The sequence below is a fragment of the Centropristis striata genome, chromosome 11 (genome assembly GCF_030273125.1).
Source record: "Centropristis striata isolate RG_2023a ecotype Rhode Island chromosome 11, C.striata_1.0, whole genome shotgun sequence".
Taxonomy (NCBI): Eukaryota; Metazoa; Chordata; class Actinopteri; order Perciformes; family Serranidae; genus Centropristis; species Centropristis striata.
The window spans coordinates 9,235,256-9,256,613 of record NC_081527.1 but is presented as its reverse complement, the minus strand read 5'-3'; the positions used below and the strand labels follow the sequence as shown (position 1 = coordinate 9,256,613).

General features: G+C 38.4%; 1 protein-coding gene across 1 annotated transcript in view; it reads right to left on the bottom strand.

Annotated features, from left to right (window-relative positions):
• Positions 1-230: 230 nt before the first annotated feature.
• Positions 231-21,358, bottom strand: part of LOC131980882 (vertebrate ancient opsin-like) — an 87,779-nt gene continuing 66,651 nt past the window's right edge. Inside the window, exons 3-4 of the mRNA XM_059345190.1 lie at positions 20,743-20,976; positions 231-1,994 (exon numbers count right to left, since the gene is read on the bottom strand). Of these exons, the coding sequence (XP_059201173.1) occupies positions 1,710-1,994; positions 20,743-20,976 (519 nt within the window). The 3' untranslated portion in view covers positions 231-1,709. The remainder of the gene's footprint in view (positions 1,995-20,742; positions 20,977-21,358) is intronic.

The following is a 21,358-nucleotide window of genomic DNA, read 5'->3' as shown; positions in this document are numbered from 1 at the left end:
CTGCCTAAGAGTCCTTTAGTCCAGCCACCAAACACTAAACAAAACATTTTTAACTGACCAAAATGTTAACATTAACCTTGAACTGAAAACACACTGTGGAGATAGACAAGAGTCTCTGTTCTGTTGAGTGATTTTATAATTAGACGGTACCCTCGACCGGAAGCATACCCTGCTTATCATCTGTTTTACTCTACATAGTCAAAAGAAATCACAACACATTAAGATTTAAAAAAAAAAAAAAAAAAATTTTATTGAACAGCTCCTCTTCAAAAATATTCAAATATCTCTCACTTTGGTATCAACTCATGTACATTAATGTATACAATATCTTAACAGCACGTAGAAAAAACAGTAGCAGTAGCCAAAAGTACCACACCACTTAGACATTCACTGACAACACAGCACTGATGCACTGCTTTAAGAAACTCTAATTATCTTTGTATTGCAAGAAGGAAAAAGTGTCAAATCAGTTATCAAAAAATTTAACAAGATGCAGATACGCACATGGCAAACAATATATACAGAATCAACAAACTTAGTCCATCGTAAAGATATTTGTTGCCTCGAGAAAAGTCCCTTTGTTATGTTCCATGAAACAGATTTTTTTATCCCAATCATTCAAAGGTTGAGTAGAGGCTGATGCCTGTCCAAATGCAATGCTGATTAGGTGCATATAAGCAAAGCACTGAACTGCTTATCATTATTAAGGATGTCTGGAGATCACTCACACATTAAAGCTCCTCTGACATCAGATCTGACGGCAGAAATTTCACAGCTATTTGTACATGTGGAAATGCCTGTCGAAAAAAATCAGTCCAGAGAGGCTTACCTTTTCAGGATTTCTGCAGATACCAAGTATCCATGCTATCCACTGGACATTACCAGATGCTGTATTTTTCCAACCTCATTTGCATATAATATTCCAACAGTGCACATGCACATAATTAATGAAAAAACTATACAATAACTCTCCAACATGCACCTATTTCATGATTTCTAAGTCACTGTTTCTGACGCAACTTTAATGCTGCTCGCATCCTAGGAATGTTGCTTCCAACAAACCACTTATTAAACGACATAATTCAAACTACATATACATTTCAAAGTGACAAGTGATGAATTAAATGAACATTTCTAGCATAGAATAAAAGTTAAAAAGACTGAAATAATTACCAGTACATTGTCATTAGTCTCTTTTAATCATTTTAATCTTGTCTACTCTAGAAAAGTCTTTAAAATGCTTGGTTAAAATCACTTGTGTCCTTAAACCTCACTTAGAAATCACAGTCAGGAACCAGCCAATAGAAAAATACATCTTATCCCTCTTTCTGCACTCTGAACACATTTCTGTTATACCAAAGTGAATTCTTAACCAAACATGAGATATTGTACAAAATAAGTGATCCTCCTGTTGCCATAACAGTCTCACAGCGCTTTATCCAAGAACTTGTGATAAGAACATAACTGAAATGCCCATTCCTAGCAAGACACATATATACTTTTTCCTCTGTGGAAAACCAAGTCTCCTGGCTTCTGCAGGTTCATGTTCTCCAGAGGCGGTCCAAGATCGGCCTTCGTTACCAGTCCACCATATCTACTAGCCGGGGTGTTTTCAACAGGTGGATTTAACATGGCAGGCTGCTGCTCTCCAAGCCTCAGTAACACCACCCCTCTCACCTGGGTGGGGACTTCATAGCTTTAGCCCATCATCAGCCATCAAAGTGGGCCACTAGTGATACTACGACAGGTTGGATGGTTTCGTCGGACGGGCCTTTGGTGATGTTAAGGGTTTGTTCCGCTGAGGGGTTTAGTTGGGGCATGGCGGTGGCTGGGTGACCCAAGGAGGCTACCATATACAGGAAGTCGTTGGTGCGGCGGGGACTGGTTGCTGCTACACCTCTCATGGCCTTGGTGGCGACCTTTGAAGAGCTCTTTATGCTGGAGCCTCGACGAGGAGCCTCACAGCGCAGCAGGGCTTGGAAACATCTGTAAAACTGGGGCAAGCATACAAGACAGACATGTGATCAGAAATGTTCTCTACAGTTTCATCCTCTGTTGTCCCTTGACTCATTTTGCAATAAAGACTATCCGAGAAGAGTATTTCTGTAGTATATTGTTAGACGTAATTTGTCTGATTACAATAAATACCAAGGTTATAGGTCCATAACAGCTTTGGCATAAACATGAATTTGATTCAAGCTACTTTCCCATCCCTCCCTCTCTCTCCCTTTGAACCTCTAGGCAAATTACAAATAATTAGGACTGATTAGATGCCTCTTTTCTGTCCCTGCCCTCCTCTGTACCCCTGCTTCCCACAATACAACCCTGCCTTTGCAGTTATTGTTTAGCCTGCCTTATTTAGAAAGATGTGGGACACAAATTATGTCTGAAGTTTTTCACGGAAACCAAATACTCAGGCAGTTATATTCTCAATCATAAGTGTGAACCATTACTGCATTTTAGTTATGTAATGATACACTCAACTCACAATTGCAACTGAAATAACATTTTAAGTTAAATGACAAAAAATAACTCCCACGTCAAAATAACTTTGTGTGTGTTGGTTTGACTCTGTGTGTGTATGTTTACATTAACTCAAACAAACTAAGGCTTGAATGAAGAAGCCTCCTCGTTAGTTCTGTCTGTTAGCAAACAACAGAAAAATGTCTAAAAGCTGTGGTGTGGTGAAATGCACTACCAACAAGCTAAAGAACCTGAACTAGTTTTTAAAATCTGAAAAACTGACAAAAGTGGGTATTAGCTACCATAGCTTACATATCCAGTGTTGCCCTGACTGATGTAATCCTGTTTGAACATGTATATAGTCTTTTACACAGAATATCGTTTTTTTCCCTTTACATTGACATTTAACTACTCTAGGTGTACAATGACTTCGTTTCAACCCTGAAACTTTGGGTGCGTAACGTGGTGTATCTTCTGCTCTTCACTTTGCTTGCCGTGTTTGCAAAAAGCGACACCCAATGGGCCACTTGTTGGCAACTGCACTTTAGTTTCTGTTGAGACAGGATCTGATTTTGGGCTGAGAACAGCCAGTGTTGTACATCAACATCAATTTAACTCAACAAAACTTTCAATTTCCCCTGAACTACATGCTTAGATGTCTGGACTGGACATGTTGGCACACAAAAATTGACCGAATAAACTGCTTTTCACCTGATGTCGGCTCGCTTGTTGCCATTGTGGTAGCATTGTCCTCCATTAAGTTACCCTGACCAGCCTCCTAGGTCCTAGATGAATGCTATGATTGATGCCTTGCCTTAGTCATTCTTTGATGGTATGGGACTTTGGCTTTCAGCAAGTGGTGTGGGGTTCATTAGAGTCACAGCTCTCTTGCCACCAACTTCTATTTGGGCTTGTCACAGTCTTGTAACTTGTACAATATGTGTCAGCAATTTATTCCATTCATGTGGGCCTCTACAGCCATCCCTTGATAAGGATAAAACTTTTCTTTTTTTAAAGAGTGGTCAGCATTTTGCCTGTCAACATCCCACTTATTCTGTCCTATGAGTCATCCAAATATGTTGACTGGATTACTTGCCAGCTGTTGTCTATTGATACTGGCCTTGTATCTGCTCTGACTGCAGCTGGAAGCCGACTAATGCGCCTGGTGTGTTGATCATGCAGAGTCGAGTAGTAAAGCCCATTGTGCCTGTTTCAGCAGCCTGTTATCCATGTAATTATGTCCACATTGGATAATTCTGCACCTCACGATTTAAAGCCATTGCCAATGTTTACAGGGTAGCTTGGCCTCTATAACAATAATAATAATAATAATAATAATAATAATAATAATGATAATAATGATAATCTTAATCTATCTTAATCTTATCTCAAACAAATATTTTCCGTGCTTAACCTTAAATGTACCTTTTTCATGGTTGTTTTGCCATAACCACAAACCTTACGAGGAGCATAACGATTCTCCAAATGAACCATTCTTCAGACCTCGATCTTGAACCATGGTTCAGTTTCATACCTCAGGTTAGGTTTTTTTTTTTTTTTTGTGGCGAGTGAATAGGGAAAAAAGGAATAAATATGTATACTTTTATTAAATCAACTACAAAAATACTTGAAGTACAGTAAAGAACACTCTGGTAGAACATTCTTAATTCACTTAAATTAACTAAATAAAGGACCCGTCTACACATTGCTGAATTGCTCAATTTACTTTGTCATTGTCTGAAAACGTCTCTTGTTGGACTCAATTATCACTTTGATCAATCCCTGTATCAACATGCATCTCAAAAGCTATTTCCAATGTCCACTTGTAACTTAAAGTCAGCTTTAAATAATTGTTAACTCAGTAAAACGATCAACAGAATAATGGAGATCAATAAATTGTGACCTCACAGCAGATTGAGATTTATCCATCGACAGTTCATTATAAACATTTTACATCACAACCAAAGGAGGTGGTTTTTATCTTTAAATTCTATTGCGGCAGATATAAGTTGTCAGTAATTTTCAGCATGAGCAGACAAGAAGAGATAAACACATTCCTTCAAACTGATAACATTGTTTTCAGTGACTCACATAAACCTTTAAAGGGTTACACCTCCACAAATGCTGTATTCTAACCAGTTCCAAGAATCAGAACACATGGAAATATTTTGTGGAAAGAAAGGACGGGCTGTCTCAGAGGAGCAGAGGAAAGGCATTGAAATGTATACACCATCTGTCAGTATATGATAAATAGTGAATGGACCCCTGGATACATTTTTCAAACCAAGAAAAAGACCTGGAAGTCTCAGGATTAGGATTTCATGCAGATCTTCCTGTTTTACAGCAACCTCTGCACATCACAGAGCCCCTGTGTTACTCAGCTCAAAGTCCAGGTATCTGCTGATGGACAGGTAGGAAGATTCTGAATAATTGAGGACCCCAGCAGCAGGTTGAAAGCATAACAATGCATGCAGGGTATTTGGCTATACTTTAAATTCCAGGCATTTCCAACCACATCCGAGACATAGTCACAACACAGAAAGGCCCTGGACCACAATTTAGAACATTTTCTTTTAGCTCCTGTAAATGTGGACTTTGTAGACGCCACTCTTGAGTAAACGTAGTATACTTAGTATACTTAGAGTTTGATGTATACTTATAGTCTACTACATTTTCTCATGAGCGCAAAAATATGATGAAACTCTTTCACAGCATCTGGTCTCAGTGTATACCACAAAAGTCAAAAACATGTTAAAAGCATTTCAGCTGTGATGAATATGTGAAATGACACATATGGGGAAAAACAAAACAAAATACAGGTTTATTTGTTCCATAGATTAAACAAAACACATTAAAAAATATGCTGTAATTTAAAAAAGAAAGAAAAGAAAACATGCCCTGCAACCTTTGTAACAATAACAAAATGTGATGTTAAATTGGGCTTGAGCTGAAGAGCATTACCAAAATTGAAGGTAGGACACAATGCCCATAATCCTTTGTGCAGCTGCTCCACCAGCAAAGGATGAGGCTGGCAGTATTCTATATTTTTATATTTTTACAAAATCCTACTAACTAACAAACAACGCTGTATGTGTATCCAGCCTCTTATAGCTTATTTGTCTTTTCCAAAAGCTCCATTATTGTCTGAAATGTGTTTAAAAGAAAACTTAACAAATACATAAATGAGCCAACTGTTGCACCAGCTGATGTGCTATTTCCCTACAATGAACAGGGACAAAACGTCGGTACGCCACTTAATAATTTGAGATTTATTAAAAACACACTTGAAGAGGAAATGTTTCTTAATTACGTAAACTCTGACCCACGTGTCTGCACGTTATTGTGACGGGGGAAATTGGCAACACAGATGGTGAGGTGGTGGAGCCAGATTGTTGAAATTAGATGTGAGAAGAATATGCGTTTAATTACAGTTAATATCACACAATAGATTCCCTTCATCATAAAATTCAAACCAGTGTGTCATTGTGCTCATGAGCCATACCTGTTCCATCTGAGGGGTATGACTGTAGGGTAACTAATTGAGATTTTCATCATCAACTGTAGAAATCACATGAAATGGCATTGAAGAACTGTTTTGAGTGTTTAATGTTTAATAATATCCTGTGATGATACTTTTCATGTGTTGGCAAGTACAATTTATGTTTCCATATAGGTTTTTGTGTCCAAAATAGATTTAATGAGAAAACCTCGATAAATAAATGGTGTTCACCTATGGAACGTCCATTTTTAAATGATATTCCAGGTTGTGGGAAACATTGCAACCAGGCAATGACTGTAAAGGCACTGTTGCAGTGTTAAGAACGTACATTTTGAAATGGGATAGGTTAGATTACTAGCTGCCCTGTTGATATCATAATTTAACTATTTTTGTTATTTAATCAAAGTCATAAATGTTATTTATTCCATTTGATTACTTTCAAGCAAATATTATAATCATGCCAGTCTTATTCTTCAAATGACAAAACTAAGTACTTTTCATCTTAAAAGTTTTCTGAAATCTGATTTTTGGTTGACGGGCAGAGAGCAGCCGTACACACGGGTCTGTATGTGACTTACTGACTGAGTGCGCGCCTGTTTTCAAACACATCAGGGAGACGTGAGCGGCGGGGATACTCTTCCATCGCGTTAAGTGAAGCATCGTCTGCATAGACAGTTGTGAATCACACAAATATCCCGCTTTATGTGTTTTGAACTTATTTCCTGCATGCTAATTGACTAATCAAGGCTCCCGGTCTGTTTGTGAGATCCCCTCTCTCACTGTGGTGGCCGCAGGTGGCTGTCTGTCAGCAGCTACTGGAGCTGAGTAGATAGAGCTGCTGGCTCTACTGCCTTCACCAGGCTGACTAACAGCAGACATTTACCAAAATCTACTGATTTACTAAATAGTTTTCATGTCATCTTCATGGAAAGAACTCAACAATGCTTGTATGTGTTGATATACACAAACAGACTGGAAGCAGTGTTGATCAATCGACATGGATGTGGTTAATACGTTTCAAACACATATACAGCAGGAAATGTGTGTGTGAGCAAAAAACGATGTGTCTCCCAGCCCTAAGTATGCATTGATACATTTAATAGAATGAAATCCTGTTTCATCTTTGAGACATGTGAGGGGTAAGTGACGGATGAGGGCCTTATTGTATTGTATTTTATTTTATTACTTGTTTGTATTAAAGGGACAAAAGCATCCTAAATTGCGCAGTCAGCCATATACTAGGTTTTCACCTATTCTTTTTTTTTTAACGCAGCACAAACCCATCTCATGAGAATTTTGTAGTCATTTGACTCGACATTGAACTTCTCCTGCATATCGCTGTCTATCAAATGGTTGCAGGGTATGAAGAGGTGCAGAGAGAGAGAGAGAGAGAGAGAGAGAGAGAGAGAGACGGAGAGAGAAATGCCTCAGGACAAATTCTCCTCACGATGTATCAGTGAGTAACACATGCATCCCCTTTGTCAGTCTGTCCATAACCTATAGGTCATCAAAGAGCGAGGGCTAGCTCGGAGATGTAAAGATACGACACAATCAACACCTCTCTGTGGTGCAGATGCACGCTCCCTGCTCCCCTCAGCTGTCCAAACAACACGCTGAAGAGTGTTGGACAGATGGAAGGGAGGGAGATGGAGACAACAGACAAATGGTGCAGGATGAAGTTAGTTAAAACACAGGGGCATCAGGGCTAAGGTCAAGAGAGAGGTGAAAGCAATGACAGATAAATAGATAAAGCATGACAGGGAGATGCACTGATAGAATATTTTATAAAGAGAGGGTTGGAGATAACTCAGGAAGGGTAATCTCGGACTGGTCACATCAGGCGGTGCTGTCTATGATCTGAGCTGATGCTCTTCAGGTAGAGGATGACAACAAATGTCAGGCATCATCTTGGGTGAGTATAGTGCTCATCTATTTTTTAAAACATGGGAGGTATGCTTGGATCTTGTTTCTATGTGACTATACACAAAGATGCTGCCATTAGCAGTTCACACACATTGGTTCTGGAAGAGGAGTTTTGTTTTTTGAATAAAAAGTCCAACATAATCCAAAAATATGCAAAAATGAATGAAAAGGTTCTTTGTCCAATCCCAAACTTTGCAACTGAACTTTTTTCAGACTGCGGTGAGAAAACTGCACACGGTAATTTCAGTGCAATAAACATTCACACACTTAATTAAATCAATGACAGGAAACATCATAAGCAGCTTCTTGATTTGATGATTGTGACTTACTGTAATTTGATCCAATAAACTTGACGGTGTTGTGAAATATCCTCGCAGACCACAGAATGTAAAAATGAACACTAACCGAAAAAATGAGCGTCACATGTGAACAGAATGACAAACATCTGATTTGCTGCTTTGGAATTTCCGGCACATTCTCAATTCAGCAATGAGCTGCACTGTGTTTACTGTGTGTAACAATCATATCCACACTGCAGTCAGTGGTTGCAACTCCCAAGTATCACAGTGAAGATTTCCTGCAATGTCTCATTTCTGTGATGGGGGAAAGCCATTGACTTAATACTCCCAAACTGATCAGTTGCCTGTCTCATGAATATTTATTCGGCAAACAAATCTATACAAGTTCCTGTTTGAAATGGCCTGTGCAGTGATTCTGAATGAGCAGCTCTATGGTAACCGAAATACTTTGGTTCTGTCGGATGGTGGTGGTTACTGTTCGTATTTGGCTAGGGCATCATATCATCCTGATATTTCACCGGGGCATACTATATATTACGGTAATTAGAAGTGGGAATCAATCGGAGGCCCCGTGATATGATTTTATCCCGATACTTGAGTATTGATACGATATTATTGCGATTTTAAGAATTTTGCGATGCGGTGAGTATTGCAATACAATATACTAGAATTTAACTGTTTAACTGCATTTTGTGTTCACAACATTAAATTGTAAAACTGAACTGAACTGATATCAAACATGTATGTACGACAACAACTGCAGCATTTACTCAAACTTTTCTAAACTTTAAGCTTCACTGCTCTGAATTTTTTTGAATGAAACATTAAAAAAGCCCCAACTTTGCAGCGTTATTTCGACAACTTCCCCACACAATATCCTGACACACACAGTGCCTATAGATTCCTTAGATCTTTTAGTTTCTAGTATGATACCAGTATCTCCAGTGTATTCCTAAAAGTGAGCCTGCTACGCACTCCAGAAAATATTTAGTGACTGCTCGCCGGAAGACTAAATATCGATACTTTGCGGCCATGAAACGATTTAATATTGCCACGCAAAATATCGCGATTCTATGCTGTATCGATTTTTACCTCTAGCGGTAATTGTGTTGCAAACACAAAGTTTCATTCTTTCATCGAGACTAGCTCATTTGTGTTGTTCACTCCACTAAAACACACCTTATTCAAACTCAACAGAAACAAAAATAACTCACCAAACCCCTCTTAGTAAAACCCTTTTTAAGTCTTTCCACTGTTCCAACCAACACCATGTCTGATAGGAAAAATATGGTGCTGGCTACATGCTGTACTTCCTTCACCGTCTCTATTCCGTGCGCCGGCTGCCAGCTGATCAGCTGATCAGCTGTCCAGCTGTCCGATGAACAAAGCTGCAGCAGCTCCTTCTTAAAAATCACCCAATCACCCAAACAGCTGACTGTCTCAACTTTACCATCAGGACTAAACCCAAACTACTCTCAAACTAATTTCATAGTCCTGTAAGTTGACATGATTCCTCAGCTCACCAGCCTCTTTTACCAGTACCAGATTGACCTTTGGCTGTCGCTGTGCACGACAAATCAAATAAATAAAATCAACTCTCTATCAGTTCAATACGTAGACTAAAAGAGCAGCATCTGTATTTTTGACAGTATTGAAAATCCTACAGTTGTGACTCCTGAACACCCTGGTAAACCATGATGCCGTGATACGGCCTATAGCCTATTTCATATCACAACATTTTCAGAGGCACCCTGCTTACATGCAGCTACAATAATTGGCTACATATAAGCTACACTCTGAGCATGATTCTCCTCACTCTGCTTCTGATTGGCAAGAGTTAGACATGAGTGAGATTGGTTGAGGTTTGGGTAAGAATATTAGGGTAAGCCACAGTTTTATACAAGAAGGATCCTTTTTATTGTCCAGGTGTTGGGTCCAATAAAACTATAACGGATTTGTTCCTGCCATTGACTCACAGTACTGCTGAGCCTTTCTTTTGAAATATCTTTTTACTGCATGGTAAAAAGTACTTTTTGAATTGTAATTGGCTCTTCGTCTTGATCTTGGTTTTAATAACTGCGTACCCGACTAATTTTGGGCCTTAAACATTATTCTCTGTCTCATATAAGTGAAGACATTTTTATAGGGAGTGTTGCGAGTTCTTCATAAATCAAACAATAAGGGCCGTTCAATTTTTCATGGTATTGCTGATGTGCCTTGTTAAAACAGTTGTCCATGTCGGCTCCATCTGCAGCGAAAGGTTTGAGAACTTTCTGAATTATCATTTCAGTCCACTCGGGTCTCATGCAGCAACAACCTTTTAAAATTGTCTTATATTTTCACTTAATTTATTGTTAAGAGCTCCAGTGCACCAAAATGTTCCTAGCCATCCAAATGCTTGGCAGTGCGGAATGATCCCATTTGATGATTATTCATTCACAAAGGTAAACGATCTATAAAGACAGGTGTTGGGCAGTGTGCAAACACTCTGGCACGTACCCAAGAAGAAGAACTTCAGCTGTCGGGAAATCAACATACTGTTAAAAACAAACAAAAGGCATGCTAAACAGGAATTGTCACTTCCTGTTTGTAAATATACCATTCAAACTTGGTCTCAACGCAAGTGAAAACAGATTTACTGTTTTGGAACAAAACTATATTTGCTTTTTTTTGGCACTGTGCCCACCATTTGCATCGCTTCGTGACCAGAAGCTGACGCCCTGTCGTCTGGGTTGTTTTATTATTCATTTTATGTATGCATTCAAAATGCAGATTGACACATGCTTTCTCAGCTGTTGCTGCGGAGAGCTCGCCAGCAATACAAAATGAAGGAAATAAATGCATAAATACACATTTAATGAACGTTATCTATCTATAAAAGCAAGAAGCATCTGTGTGTGTGTGTGTGTGTGTGTGTGATGTGTTAGTCAGACTGACCTAAGATTTCGTATGTGGCTTGCGCATGGCACGAAGGTGTGCATACTCGATTTTGAAGATTTTTGAAAATATCATTATTTACGTAGGCGTGTTGCAGCATTGCACTGTTTCCGATCGGACGCCTTTTAGGGGAGCTCCGCCCCATTGTGTGATAGACCTACACCTGGTCAGTAACACAATTCACTCTGGATTTCTACGTCTGACTCATCTCATCTGTACGTCCATTCAGCCTACCTATCTTTCTGAGTTTTAAAGTGCGCTACAAGGTTAGTTTTTCCAATAATATTCAAATAGTTTCCAGCAAATATCAATGTTCAATGTGTATGTGCTGGATGGTGTGCGTTCCTTATGAAAAGTAAGTGTTTTATGGAGTTGCAGATGTTGTATTGGTCTTAATGCAATGTACTTCCTACGGGCACTGCACTAGTATGTATATATATTGAGTATTTTTATGAGAAATGCCATCCTCACTGCCACCTGTGATGAGCAGAAATCAATCTACCATGTGATCAATCACTTAAACTTCATTTTTACAGAACCTTTTGTACAGGTAAGTGCAGTTTAAAGTGCTTTACAGATGATTGACAAGCAGATATTTCATAAAACGTATAGACCATAAAAACCATTAATAAAGACAAAAGCAGTTTAACAGTTATTGCCAGCTCTTGCCTTATGCAATGATTAGCAGAACAGTTTTGCAGACACACATTCACAGCACTGAACAATTTGTTCTTGTCGGTCTTTAAACACAAAGGAACACACACACACACACACACACACACACACACACACACACACACACCTAGCATGTAGAAATATATATTCTGTGTGTTTCTCAATGCATTGGTTCAATTCCAAAAAAATAATTAGTCAGTTAACTCCAAACTAAATACAAATTAATGCCCAGATGTCCATCCTCCTCTGTTTCATACTGACAAACTGTGAATCACTCTGAAAAAATTAGACAGAACACACAACAAGCTTCTGTGCCTTGACGCATCTGTCAACATGTTTTTGTATTTGCATTACTTTAGCCCTTGTAGACCACAGCACAGTAGAACCAACTATCCCTGAAGAAAAAAAAAACCTGCTGGTGCTAATTGAAAACGGAACACAGATCCAAGTCAAATGTATATTCTTATGTAACAGATTAATTTTGTCAAACTCAATTAATTATACAATCAAGCATTTTGAAAAAAAATCTTTTCACTCCTTGTTTTAAGAATTAATTTAAAAGACTAAATAATTAAAACAGAAAGGCAAAACGAAGATCGGGGTGGCTTTTTAAGGGGGAACCAGACAGACAACACTGTAGGAACACCATTGGAAAACGACATTCATAGCCCACTGTGTGAAATATTACAATATTATATATACAATACAATACAATATAATAATATTACAAAAGCAGTAGAGAGGATGGTACACTGCTGTCCAACTCATGAGCTGTAGATTCCCCCTGATTTGCACAAATTGCTGTTTTTAATTACCTTTGTTTGTTGAGGGTCACTGAACACAGATAGTAAATCCAAGTTTAAAAGCAAAACACAGAGCTTGCTCCTGCATAAAAAGCAAAACATGGCAAACTTCTACCGTGCCGGTTCAGTTTAAGTAAGTAATTATATTTACTCACATGAGTAAGTATATTTACTCAAGTGATGAAGTTGTACTTTACTTGAGTATTTCCATTTTTTGTAGCTTTATACTTCTACTCCACTACATTTAGCTGACAGCTTTAGTTACTTTTCAGGTTGAGATTTAACATAAACATGATATATTTAACGTGATTAGACATTTGTTGAAATCTCATAACAGTATTTTAAGAAGATTAAATGAATCATACCTTGAGAAAATTCAATGCTGCTTACATAAATGCATCAATAATAATAATCCAATAATATTATATACTTGTATTATGTACTTAAAGTATCAAAAGTAAGTACTTGTTATGCAGAATGAACCCACTCAGATTGCTTTAAATATTCGAAATATATATATGTATATATTAGGGCCGGGACTCGATTAAAAAAATGTATCTAATTAATTAGAGGCTTTATAGTTATTTAATCGAAATTAATCGCATTTTAATCGCATATAAATATTTGACCTGAGAACAGTGAGAAGTAATTTTTTTCACATGGATTTTTAGTATACTGTTGAATACCACATTAGCGTCCACGCTAGCTGCTATATGTATAAGCCTCTAATTAAATAGATTTTTTTTTTTAATCGAGTCCCGGCCCTAATATATATATATATATATATATATATATATATATATTTGGAATATTAAAAACAATCTGAGTGGGTTCATTCTGCAAACTTACTTTTGATACTTTAAGTACATTTTGATGCTGATACTTTTGTACTTTTACTTCAGTAAGTTTTTAATGCAGGACTTTTACTTGTAGTGGAGTAATTTCACAGTGTGGCATTAGTACTTTTACTGAAGTAAAGGATCTGAATACTTCTTCCACCACTGATCCTTACTGCCATGAACCATTCAAGAAGTCTGTGTATTGATGTTTACCAATCAGCACTGCTCATTTAGACTAAATGTTTCCTGCTAATGAAACATTTAAAATCTCAACGTGATGAAGCGTCTGACATTTGTCTTTATTGTCATGATGTAACTGGATACACAGACTTTAATGAGACTGACCAGGAGACCCAGTGGTGACCCAGGGGGGGGGGGGGGGGGGGGCGAATGATGGACACAAACTGTGGAATGAACTTGAGTGAATTTAAAAGTATAAATGCACAGAAGGAGTAGATTTAAATCGACCTAATTATTTAAGCAGTGATGGAGAAGATGACTCAGAAGATCACAGCACCTGTCAAACTGTCAGTCATAATGAAGCAATTCACAGCGATAAAGTGGGATGTTGAATTGATACCACCTGTCACTTTGTTTGACATATCATTTATGAGACTTGTCCTCTTGACAATAAGTAATTATATTCTGGAATTGAGCACAAATTGCAGGTGCAGCAAAAGATTATTTTGAAGCTCATGCTGTGTTGAAAAGTTTCATAGCTGAAAAAGGCTGCTCACTGCTACTCGACCTAATTAAAGACACTTTTGCAATAGTGTGTGTAATTAAATTGAATTCAAGGAATAGTTTGACATTTTATACAAAAATATACTTTAATTTTCTTTCTTGCAGAGAGTTGGAGCGTTTTTCATAACAAAAGTTTGCTTGCACTAGTCTGAATCAGTTGAGTGTATGCTTAGAGCTCAAGTAACACATCCTCATGACGGTTCGTATGACATCTTAAGAAATATAACAGTTCTATTCTAATATAGACAGTCTGCTGCTTCCCAAATGCAAAACACACCAGGCTACAGGAGCCGTTTAGCTCAAACTTCTGGAGTTGTACTTGTGGAAATGTTAGTTAGGTTTTCAAGTTTTCAAGTTTGTTTTGGCTCACAACGCACTTTTGTTAAGTTTTGGCTGCTATTTTGGCTAGGTCTCTCTTGAAAAAGAGATTCTGAATTTCAATGGGACATCTTGGTTAAATAAAGGCAAAACGCCCCCAAAAAAACAAGAGTGATTACTGCCCAAACATAGCCTATTGCACCAAGGGGGAAAACAAACCAGCCACCAATGAAAATTAGTTCAATTAATTATTATCACCTTTCTGTCTGATCGCAAAATATGGAGCTGTAGCCAGAAAGCTTTGTGTAGCAGAAACGATTACATTGTTTTGTGTAGTCCCTCTATGTACATTGTTTGTTACTGCACTGTGCTTCTCTGCATTTGGAAAAAGCAAGGGAGGCTCTTATGTTAAGATTCATTGAATTGTTGGGCTAAGCTGTGTGTGAATGTGTGTGTAACTAAGAAGAAGAGTGAGCTGTAGTTGTAATCATTTAAAAAGTTGCACAGAGACTCAGTTTGTGGGGGAACAATAATGTTCTTTCTTTCCCCTGTGCTGTATGCCCTTTAGGTTTCCACTTTTTCAAAAGTTTTGGCAACCAAACTGCCACCTACTGTCAGCGGACATACATTATCAACCAAAATGTATTCACATGAGATATAGATGATTCAGTGCAAAGTAAACTTACCCATAATTCCTGTTTTTCCGTCCCTGACATCCACCTCCGGCCTCTTGGCCCACGAGCGGTGTTCACCGTTGATGGGACAAACACACACCAGCTGCTACTTGTATCTGTACAGCATTTTTAGTCTTCAACTCGCCTCAACTCACAGTTTCCATAGTAACGGGCTGGGAGGAATTGAAGACTGAAAATGACATACAGGACATCTGGTCCCTCTCTCTCCATTTTCATGCTGTCATGAGGTCAACGAAGTGTGGGCTAAAATGTCCCTGTAAGGTCAGTTAGCTGCTGTTGGGACAGGAGGAGGTAGAGTGTGTGAGATGGAACAGATGGAAGAGCAAAGGGAGGCTCTTGTACCTCCAGATGATGAGCAACATCTGGAACAGAGTGAAGTTTTGTGTTGATTTCCAACTTCACAATAAGATAACCCTCGACTGTGAAAAAAAGTTTAAACTTCATAGCAGAGAATAACACTTGAAAGGCTTTGGAACCTGTGATAAGATTTACTTTCCAATAAACAGCACTGTATATAATTCTCTATATAGTCCATGTAATCCTGTAGTCCTGGAGTCTGAAAAAAAGTATTTTCCGAAACCTTACACAGCATTTTGTGCTTCACTTTATAGAACAGAATGAGATGATAAAGATTACATTGAGGAGTTCAGTTTTATCAGTCTGCCTCAGTGGGAGGGGAGGACAATTTGGTTATCTGCCGTTATTTTTTCATGCCATGATGAATTGTGTTTCAGAAAGGAACAAAACATCTTAAATCTTAACTGTAAATGTATTGTTTTGTACAAAGAGTTTTACGAGAGAGGAACTTAATAAGAATAAAGTTTCAGGAGTAAAGTTCCAGCCCACACCACATCCAAAATATAAATCCTAAATCACAGTAAAAGGCATTAAATGTCTTAAACCATAAGGCGATTAGACGGAAAGTAATATCATCTATCAACCAAGGACAAGAGTCGCCTGCAGCTTTGGAACTTTGCAAATGTCTTATTAATCATTTAATAATAGGTCTAAAGTTCCTAAAATCTAATTTAGAAGGCTCATATTTCAACTTTATATTTCATTAATCACCTCTTTTACTATTTTAAATTACACTTGAAAGTTGTATACCAGCTGAAACCCCAACTACACCAGGTAAAAACACAACAAATAGTTAATGTTTGAGTTATAAGCTTATGTACTCTTCTGTAAGATGTTGGGTATCCTGCAAGAAATAAGATACTGTTAACCAAATGTTTGACAGGACACAAAAGAAAGCTTGAAGTGCTCCTCCAGACAATTTTTATGTATCTCCACTGTAATATTTAGTTTGACAAGGTTTTATACCACAAAAGAGAGAAGCAGCTGGCAGCACATCTACTCTTTCTCATTGGCAAATTCTGGATCTGACCTTGCGCCCGTCCACCACTGCTGCTCATGCTAGGTTGACCAGTGATGGAGCAGTACGATCTGGCTTGTGATATGTGGCGCTAATTTCTCTATTTAGAGAAATTCTGCCATATATGTTTGAGCCTTCAGACTCAGATAAGGAATCTGTGCTGGCAGACATATCAGAATAGTAAGTGTCGTTGGCATTTTGAGCTTGTAATAGGGGTGGGCGATATGGCCAAAAAAAAAAATCTTTATTATTTATTTTTATTTTCCAATAAGGATAATCTGACAATATATCCTTTTAAAATGTGATTTCTTAACCCCCCAAAAAGCTGTTAAAATTCTTCATGCTTGCCAGGACATCTATGGATGGACACAATGTTTCAGAACAACAGCTCTTGTTTATTTTCTTTAAACTGAAGCATTAAAGAGACTCCCTGTTAAACTTTAATGTAGAGACATTAAATGGGTTAACATTCAGGTTCTCTCTCCTGAGGTAAACTCTGAGCATTTAAGCATGAGTAAATAAGTGGCACATTATCATTTCTTAATATTGTTGACACAGTGACTTTCATGCACCTCTCCTCCAGCGTCTATGCGCCTTTCATTCTTTTATTTTTGAGATCTTTTAAATGTTCAGTACTGTAAAATTGCACATCGTCAAAACAACGTCAACGATATTATTGTAGACGATATATATCGCCCACTTCTAGCTTTTAACTGGCATTGGTTGTGAAACACAGAATCATATCTGCTGCTATGTTACAGTGTTGTCGCTCTCTATGCTGGAGGATTCTTTAAAGGCTTTTGATTGGCCTTTGAAATAGTGACGTACCTAATCTGACCAGTGTACGTTTGAATCTCAGATTTTAGGGAAGTGCACAGACGTCTCCCCCTTCAGTGGAGGAATGTGAAAACACCTCTAGAATGACAAACGTGGCATCGGCAGGAGTCCTATAGTGAAGGTTGTTGCATATCAGACAAAATGCACACCTATCGATAGGTAACGATATATTGATAGGCCAATATCCGCTGATAATCTCGGTCAACTGATATATCGGTCAGGCTCTAATTTTGAACCAGGCCCTTGTTTTCCTAGTTTTTCTATGATGTGGATGGATTTTGTACAAATTTCAGTTCTTCACTGTAGAGCTCACTGTTGCTCTCCAAAACACACCCAGACAGTCTCCACCACTCAAACCCAAAATCCTGTTTCTGATTACCCCGTTACCTCAAAACTTAAAGCATAAGACAGCTGACAAATACGGTCTACTGTTTAAGTATGCTGATGCTGCGTTCATGTCATTTGTTCTGTAAATACAATCTGTCGACAGGGAAAGTTGTTTGTGTCATCTTCCCTGTGGGAATTACAGTTGGGATCTGTAGACATTTATGCAGCTGCTGTTATCACACACCTGAGAAAGTGGCTGTACAAACAGACACAAAGCATACACAAAGCATACAACAGCTCCATGTTCACTGAGATTGGTGAGCCATTACAGAAATTATTGTTGTAGTGAATTTGTTTGGTGTGATATTAATAATTAATTGTGTATATTGGTATTATATTGGTTAATGCCTGCTTTGATATAAAGCAAATCAAACCCTGAATACAACATGAGGCAGTGGCAGAGGAAAAGGGCTGGAATAACCCACGAGAGAGCCACAAAAAATGAGCTGCGGGCCTCTTTATTGCTACTCTCGTGCATTATGTAGGAGTCAAACTGAAAATATTAAGGCCCCTCTGCAAAACAGGACCTCAAATTTAAGTAATATTACAGGCGTTAAGTTAAAGTTGTTATAGTAACAGTTTATGCTATGCTTTTGTGGTACATACAGTATTCCCAAACACATTCAGAGTTAATCAGTTATCACTAAGTAATGCATGGTGCCACAAAAAGTAATGCATGGTGCCAATGCATGGAGCCACTGCATGGTGGGCCATCAGGCCCACCATGCAGTGGCTCCCAACTTTTTTGGCTCTTGACCCCTTCAAACAAAGCGAAGTGGACTTGTGACACCTAATCACAGGTTATAGCCTCACTAGAGTTGAACACAGTTGGGGTGGGGCAGGGGAAACCTCAATAGAACCTTCAAATGTAAAAGAGAAAATTACATTGAGTACAGCCCTGCAAATGATTTTAAATATGTTTGAATCACTTTCGAGACTCAAACCCTGTATGAACTGTGTCAGTATGTTTTACAGCTCTTTAATGATTTGAACACAATTAATCATCATAGAAAACACCAGGAAAAAAAGAACTAGTCAAAGTACTTGAATTGTCATTAAACAAATACAAAATTGCATCTGTGCTCCTGCTGATTGGTGAATTTAAATCAGATTTAATGAGACACATCACCTAAAGACCTGCGCTATAAGCTATAAGAATCTCGGATCTATTCCAACCACTCTTCTGGACTCTTACTCCTGACTATGAGCTTGGTCTTTGTCGAAACCCGAAATTGCTAAATAAAAAAGGCTCCAACTAAAATATTGAACAAAAACATGCTTGTTTCCATCATTGAATTAATAATACAAACACGTCAGTGTTGCTTAATAAATGTGACACTACTTTAAAGGTCTGCTGTGATTAATTATTGGCATACGAAGGCTTTGTGTCCTTCAGTTCCTAATCAATCATTTAGTATGTTTGTACATCTTGTTTAGAAACTCCACTTGTTGCCACTAGTGTATAACACGGGGAATGACTGATAAAAAACAAGTCTGATGCTGGAGATCACTTCCCAACCCTGACTGCCTTCTGACTTTCATCCTGTCTCCCGTGTCTCTGGCCTCCAGCCAGAAAAAGCACAAGCGAGCCGAGTCTAGTTTAGAAGTTGCCAACCTAAAAACCTTGTCTCTGTCTACAACTTGTGACAGACGGACAGTCATGTGTTTGCAGCATTTCTTCCAATGATCTATAGTTTATATGAGCATAAACTTAAAAGCCTGAAACTCATGTTATTAATAAGCTTCTCACTGTAAGTAAAAGTGCAAACTTTAGAGCTGATGAGGTATTTTTTATTTTATTTTAGATTTTCCTTTTTTTTTTTTTTACATTGGTCTGAAATGGGCAGTGGGATTCAATGAGAACAAAGTATTGTCATGCAATTTTTCATCTAATCAAGATTTAGCCCGGTTTTTTATCAAAATATGATAACAGTTGGTGGGTTGTTTGGTCACTGTCAGTCAAATCTCATCAACCTACACCCAGGCAGTCCTAATGAAGCAAATTATCATTATTATTATTATTAATGAGTTTTTTACTGATGCCGTAAGATGTTTTTTTTTCTCTTAGATTAGATTGTTTGTTGGTTAATTATGTTTGATTAAGGAATAGTTTGACATTTTGAGAAAACTTAATTATTCACTTTGTGGAGGCTGATTACATAAGTTGTATTAGTTATATAAAATTTAAATATAAGGCGAAAGCCAGCAAAGAGTAATATGCCATGCTGTCATTGTGTCTGCTATATTAAATGGTTGGTTGCCTGTGTAGAGATAAATAAAAAACTAAGTAGCAGAGCAAGTAAACATAATAATGTCCCAGGCCACCTATAACAGCAAGCTTAATACAGGAGCTCCCAATTAAAGATAATAACTCTCTAGGTGATTCATCATAGTGTCTAAAGTGGGCATGGACCAAGGTTAATTGAGGCCTACTGTGAGACTAATTATCAACACTTCAGACGATGGCTGCCTCTGTGACATTACAAATACCCCCTCTGGTTTGACAAACAGTCGCTTAGTACCAGGAAATGGTTAGAATCACATGAAAGGCTTGGATTAGTTGATTAGACAATATTAGATTTGTCCAACGCGGCCTGAGAAACACGATGAAAACAGGAAGACTTGGGCATCAACTCCTCATCTTATTGAATGTTGATGTCATTAGACAGCTGAACATTGGACCCTGTGATGCTACTTGATGCATGTTTTTCCTCAAATCTGTAACATAATGGCTAAATTTAAACATGGAAAACACATCATTCATATGCAGGTACATACCTGAGATTATGCAGTGTCCAGAAGGCACTGGATTGACAGTTTATTATAAAATAATGACTCATGTCAGTGATATCAAACCACCGTGAAAACAACGGAGATGATTGGCCTCAGTGGGCATGATGACCTCGGCCTGCTGACCCTAGCCTCAGCCCTCCCTCCTCCCCTCTCACCTGTTTATTCATGAAGACATAGATGACTGGGTTGATGACCGTGCTCAGCTTGGCCAGGACCGAGGGGATGATGCTGGCCACGGGCGTGACCAGGCCTGGCGGCCCGAAGGTGGCCAGCAGTGCCATGATGCCGTACGGCAGCCAGCACAACAAGTAGCAGATCACCATGACCACCACCATGAATAACACGCGCTGCTCACGCTTCCTGCTCGTCGAGGCATTGATCCCGCTCACCTGAATACAGAAAGGGAAAGAGAGGAGGATGAGAAATAAGACGCCAATAAGCGAGCAATGACACAATGTGCTCAGACGTTTTTGAGTGTTGCTGCCAAAAGGCTTCGAAATTTCTGCTATGGGAGAGAGACGTGAAGAGAGGATGAGAGGGGTCTGGGAAATAAAATGGAGTGACAGAATAGAGTGCAGGTCAGACAGGGTGAAGTGAGAGATTGAAAGTTGTGTAGAGAGGCACAGAGTGCAGGAAACAGACAGGAGACTACTTCTACACAATGAGTAATCAGTGAGAGGACAGGCAGTAGAAGAAGAAAATGATGGAGAGCACTTTGTTATCGCTGCTCATTGGATTTACTGGAAATCTCAAGCACAAGTGCTGCAAATA